This window comes from Heterocephalus glaber, unplaced genomic scaffold (assembly GCF_053883595.1).
Source record: "Heterocephalus glaber isolate CG9 unplaced genomic scaffold, H.glaber_assembly_v1.0 deba00001561, whole genome shotgun sequence".
Lineage (NCBI taxonomy): Eukaryota > Metazoa > Chordata > Mammalia > Rodentia > Bathyergidae > Heterocephalus > Heterocephalus glaber.
In genome coordinates this window covers 4,316,961-4,323,572 of record NW_028258349.1, presented here as the reverse complement: position 1 = coordinate 4,323,572, position 6,612 = coordinate 4,316,961, and the positions used below count along the sequence as shown (strand labels likewise).

Sequence of the window (6,612 nt, the reverse complement as noted above, 5' to 3'; positions counted from 1 at the left end):
ATTGTTGCAAAAATTACTTTGCGTGACTGTACCATAATTTGCTGCAGCATTAAACCTGGGAAACTCGGGGAACATGCTGCTTTCAGTACTGGGTACCAATCTTACAGAACCCTGAGCCATCCTGGGAGCTCCTGCAGGGATGCCAGACACTCAGATTGAACAACCTATGAAAACAATGTGCCCACTCTGCTGGGAGAGATCTGAGGAATGGGCTACTTTATGAGCAGGACTTCCAAAGACAATCAAAAGGGGCTTTCTGAGGAGCAAGGCTGTGCAGAGTTTCCTCTGTGCCTACTCCAGAAAGGACTGTGTTGTCCTCAGCGAAACCCAGTCAAAGGCAAAGACAAACTGTCTGAGGTTCTGCGTCAGCACCCTGCTCTCTGGGTGTACTCTTCCAGGTGGATGTTCTGAGGAGACAGATCTTTTAATCTTCCCGATTCATAAATGTGCAGATTTCCTTCCTTGGCCTTCTATCACTAGGAAATCCATACTCTTTGTTTCATGGCAGTGTACTTTTTAAAAAAATAACCTTATTATCAAACACACACATACAAAAAATTAAAACATTCAAAGAAGAACAATGCAAGGGGAAAAAACTACAATAAATTTCAATACAGTAGAACTCAACCAAAACAAAACTGAAAAGCACTTAAATATTTTTCCATATAACTTAAAAAAGCACCAATAAGACACCAGAGGATGTGATTTGTTTCAGAAAGGTCCCCAAAACCAACATTGAAGAAATAACGATCTGGAGAAAAACTCGTTAGTTAGCAGACTCCACATAAGCCAAACTTCTCCCTAATTTAAATTTCGATACAGTCATATGACACGTGATGGAAACACAATCCGAGAAATATGTTATTAGGCCATTTCATCAGTGTGTATCCTTTATTACACTATCAGTTTCTCACACTAGAGAAACTATTCGGTATTTACACGTGTGTCCTATTTATTTCACCTAAGAGTATTGCCTCAATACACATCCACTTAGCTATAAATGTCTCTAGTTTCTTGTTCTTTATGGCTGAGTAGTACTCCATTTTATAAAAAAAAAAGCACATCTTCTTTATCCAGTTTCCAGTTGATGGGGACTTGGGCTGTTTCCAGGCAGTGTACTTTTAATGCATTTTTGATGGACCCCCTTGGGTAGTGGTATGTAGGAAATACTATTTTCTTTCTTTCTTTCTTTTTCTTTCTTCCTTCCTTCCTTCCTTCCCTCTTTTCTTCCTTTCTTTCTTTCTTTCTTTCATTGTTCTACATCAGCACTTTTTGGACTAGAAGATATTTTGAAAATTCTGCCTCTTTTTTTCTCCAGGGCAAATAATTCTAAAATCTTAAACCTTTCTCACAAGTCAAGATAACTTTTCCCTTTAGAAAACAATAACAGTGGGACTTTGGAAACCCAGACTCTTGTTCAGAAAAGTATTTATAGTTTAAAATAAGTACCCAATGATTCACAGAAAGGAAGACCATCAGTGTAGCAGTGAAGAGGGTAAAAGCAAGACATACACACGGTCATGTTCTACACAGAAAAAAAAGAAAAACATAAGCTAATTTCTAGATTTTTCATAGCAAGAGCTAGCTGGAAATTGTCATTAATGAATTTAAGTTCAAAAAAGATCAGGTATTCCTAATGTTGGGAATTCAATAAAACATGTTTTGTCCCCACAAAAAACATATAGGGTATGTGTAGTGAAAATCAGAGGTCAGATGTGACAAAGTTGCTTACTTTTATATTGAACATACTGATAATCCAGACTCACTGAGAAACTATTCTAATGTGAGCCTCAACTAAGTTGGGCAAAAAAATGTATGGGTCCGCAAGGCAGGTAAAAAATGTTTAGAACTGATAATATTTCTTCTAGCATGTCAGGGCCTGTTACTTTTGTCACTCCCCAAAGAAGAAAGTGATGATAAGTGGAAAAAGTAGTCTTGACTGTGTTTCTAACACATCCTGTACACCCACCACATCCTCTTTGCAGTTTTAGAGCTTGATATCTGTCTGACATTTAGGTTGATCTTTCACCCATCACTTCAAATAGGAATATGGCAGCCTACTTTTCTGTTATCAATCAACTACTAGCAATCAGCTATCCCTTGGCTTGTGATTCCCCCTAGCTTCACATCTTGGAAGCAGCATCTGACCATTAACCTGAAGGTAACCATGAGACAAATAGGAGAACGATGATTAAAAAAAAAGAGGGCCAGAGTGGAGTCCAAGCATGGCTTTGTGTTCAATCCTTATCACTGCAAAATAATAATAAATAAATAAGCTTAAAATAAAAACAAGAGTTAAGACAGGGAGACTCTTGATTCTCTAGTGTAACAATACCACCATATTTTGCAACTCTCTTGGGGTAGAGGATGAATGATAGGATCAATTTGTGAGCTTACAAAAATGCCCAAATGATGACAGTCAATACAGTAGGTCCCCCTTATGTGCAGGGAATATGTTCCAAGACCCCAGGGTATGCTTAAAGATGAGGATGGTACAGAACCCTCTATCTGGTGTTTTTCCTATTCACCCACACCTATGATCAAATTTATTTTGTAAATTAGACATAGTAAGAGATTAACAACAATAACTAATGATTAAACAGAACAGTTTTGTGTTTGTTTTTTTTTTTTTTTGGTACCGGGGATTGAACTTGGGACCTTGGGGTTGAGAGGCAGACGCAGGAACCACTGAGCTAAGTCCCTAATAAACAGAACAGTTATAACAATATACTGTAATAAAAGTTATGTGGTCATGAGTTCTTTCTCTCCCACAAGATATCTCAGTATACTGCACATACTAATAGGTGGGTGCCATATATTATATAGATATACCGGGCAAGGGATGATTCATGTCCCCAATGAAGTAGAAAAGGAATACAATAGATTTTGTCATGCTACTCAGAGCAATGCACAATTTAAACTTATGAATCATTTATTTCTGGAATTCTTCATTTAATATTATCAGACCAAAGTTGACCACAGGTCAACTGCACGTAAAAAGGACTACTGTATGTCAAACTGCCAAATACACTAGGCAAGACGTTTTTTCCCAATAGCACGGTAAAGGGCATCCTTGACGTCCTTGTTCCTCAGAGTGTACACCACAGGGTTAAGGAGTGGAGTAAAAATGGTATAAGTCACTGAAATCAACTGGTCTTCATCTCTGGTGTTCTCAGACTTGGGCTTGAGGTAGGCGATGGAGGCACAGCCGTAGTGGACAATAACCACAGTGAGATGGGAGCCACAAGTTGCAAAAGCTTTCTTCCGGCCCTCAGCAGAGGCAATCTTGAGGATGGTAGAAATGATGAGGATGTAGGAGATGAAGACCAACCCCATGGGCACCACAATAACCATTGAGCTGATGATAAAATTAATTATGTCATGTACAGTGGTATCAGCACAGGAGAGTTTCATAACTGGGCGGATGTCACAGAAATAATGGGCCACCTCTCTATCACAAAAAGGCTGCCTGAACACAGATGAAATCTGGATTATGGCCACAAACATCCCAATGCTGCAGGCCCCCCAGACCAACTGGGCACATATTTTTTTGTTCATGATGACTAAGTACCTCAAGGGGTTACAAATGGCTACATAGCGGTCATACCCCATTGCTGTGAGCAGAAAGCAGTTGTTGATGGCCAGAGTGATAAAAAAGAACATCTGAGTAGCACAGCCTGCCAAAGAGATTGACTGGCTTAGACCTACAAGACTAGAGAGCATCTGTGGCACAATGACCAATGTGTACAGAGTCTCTGAAGTGGAAAGCATACTGAGAAAGAAGTACATGGGCGTGTGAAGGTAACGATCAATGCTGATGATTATCACAATGATGGCATTGCTAGCCAGGGTTAAAAGGTACAAGATAAGAAAAAACACAAAGAGGATAAGTTCATGTTCACGAAAGCTGGAGAAACCCTGGAAAACAAACTCATTCACCACTGTGAGATTTTCTCTCTTCATGAATAAATTCTAGGTAAAAAAGATAGAGACTTAGCCAGAACACACCAGTGTCCAATGCTCTGAGAGGAGGAACTCAAGAAGGAGATGATAAGGATTCTGCTGCTGCACAGACACCAAGTTAATGGGGACACTTGTTACTCTGTGAATAAAAAATAGAAGAAACGCAATCAGAAAGCAATTTCATGTATGGTGGTTTATGCCTAAGGGAATGGAAGGATAAACAGGGGTGGAACACGATGGAAGAAAAGACACCTGTGGCAAGTTTGGGAAAATTTTCCTGGTAGAGTAGGAGTACTAGGGGAAAACTAGGCTAAAATAATAGAAAATGCATAGTTAACTTTGAAAGGAATCTTGTTTTAGGTTATAGTTTCAGGTTTTGTTGCTCACAATTTGTTTCAACTGGGGTTCTGATCATCTTCTTAAAGATCTTCCCTTCTGAATTGTACAATGTGGCAGTGCCCTCTGCTCCAACTTAGCCCAAGTGTCTGCTTTCTCTCTGTCTGCATAGTTCATGAATCCTTTTCACAAATGATTCGACAAGTTCAAATGTGACTGTCCTCTACATTTTTATTTTAAAAAACCCCCAAAAACCTCTTTCTTCAACACTTGACTGAAGCCTCCTCTTCCCCCAAAAGTCTTTTCAGGACCGAATGCAATCTGCCCATCCAAGCTCCCTGTGCTGCTGAGTGTTGCCCAGCAACTTGTTCCCATGGATTCTATAAATTTCCATGCATTTTGTTGCTTACGTTTAGACGCAGATTTTCACAGGTAGTCTGTCGCTCCACTGGACTAAATGTGTCTTCTAACTTCTCAGAATCATAAGCAAGGTAACTCTGAAGAAACCAAGTTACTACTTCTATACTCTGGGAAGTTATTGGTAATCAAAAAGCTCTCATTGTCCAAAATGTTTAATAATAGTAATAATAAATATTGTTATGACACTTTATAGCTTTTATAGGGTTATTCCATATATTTTTTAACATCATAGCAATCTACATGTTGGGTAACTATAGCTTCCACATTGCAGATGAGAAAACTATGATACCTAGGGTTACATAATTTTCCCAAATTAACACAGTCTTCCAATTCTAACACTAGGGTAATTTGTTCTACTATACTTCAACCAACAAAGAGGTATCATGACCAAAAAATGGATAGGAAAGAAGGTACTTTTTGTTGGAAATAATTAATGCATTTTCCCCACTTTGGGAATGAGACCATATTGAAGAAAATGGAACATCTGGAAAATATCAGGAAAACTGAAAAAAGTTTCAGGAATTTTTTTACCTAAATTAGGAATGAGGAAATATTAGGACATTAGTGACCACCAATACTCATTCTCCTTGACTTAATATTTCTGCTTTAGTTATTTATTTTGAAAATGATCAGCCAGTATATATAGAAAACTTTTCAGATTATTTATAATAGTGAAGACCAGAAAAATATAAATATATAAAGAAATAATTAAGTTAATTACAACATATCCTTGTCATGGGAACTATGCAGTCATTACAAATCTAAATATTGCTGATATTAAAACACTAAAATCTGAAATTACTCTTTCTTTTGTGATTTGTATATAATGTAGATTTTAAAACCTAATTATTCTCTCATAAACACAAAAACAAAATAGCTAAATATTATTCCAAAATGAAAATATATCATGAGATTGCAGAGAGGACTGAGATTAAAAGTGAAAAGAAGGAGTTAATTTACCTTGGAGAGAAAAAGGTTAACACTATAATGAATGACCAATTTAAAGTCTCTGACTAGGGGCCAGGGATTAGCTCAGTGGTTCTGCCGCCTGCCTCGCAAGCACAAGGACCTGAGTTTGATCCCTGGTACCCCAAAAAACAAAACCAAAAACACCCCAAACAAACCAAAAAAAAATACATAAAGTCTCTGACTAGGCACTATGTAGAAACATGAGCATCCAAAAACCCAAATCCAGAGGAATTTAACTTCAATGTTTAAAATTTGTAAGTACTAAAAAGAAAAACTTTGTAGACAGTGCTGGGAGTAGAATGTGGCAAGTGAGACCCTCATTACAGATATAAAATTTAAAGGAACACCAAAAAAATAAAACTCTATAGTGAAGATGAACAAGAATTTAAGACAATATTAAAAACAATGCAAAAATTTATAATTGAGCAAATATCATAAGGCACAAGTGATGCTATTACTGCAGTAGGATTTAAGTAATTGACTCTACACAGATTTTTTAACTTCCTCACTAAAGATTTTGAAAAAGAGAAAAATTTCAAAATATCAAGAAAAATATAAAGCTAAATAGCTGCTTGTTTTCTTTAGAGATGTGGGGATAGGACAATCCTTAACCATGGCTGTGTAACTGGAATTCATGAAATATTAAACAAAATGAAACATTAAAGTAAAACACACTAAGGGGAATAAAACAATAAATAAATGTATTAGGTTCTGGAGGAGAAAACATTAAAGTGAACTCAGCATTTCTGACTTCTATGCCCCCTCTCATCATTCCTTAGGAAAACGATTCATCTAGATGAAAAGACTAAAGGCAGGATGGCCCTGGGATAATAGGACAGTGACAGATAGAAAAGAACATTGACTCCTTGTCTGTGGATTCCTGGTCACTGGGTCACTGAGAAAGGCAACATTTTACTCCAATGT

The 6,612-nt window shown here is 37.3% G+C and overlaps 1 protein-coding gene across 1 annotated transcript; it reads right to left on the bottom strand.

Annotated features, from left to right (window-relative positions):
• Positions 1-3,030: 3,030 nt before the first annotated feature.
• On the bottom strand, positions 3,031-3,963 carry LOC101701565 (olfactory receptor 10J1). The gene has a single exon (XM_004858755.2). It carries the CDS (start codon positions 3,961-3,963, stop codon positions 3,031-3,033), a length of 933 nt encoding a protein of 310 aa, XP_004858812.2.
• Positions 3,964-6,612: the final 2,649 nt, after the last annotated feature.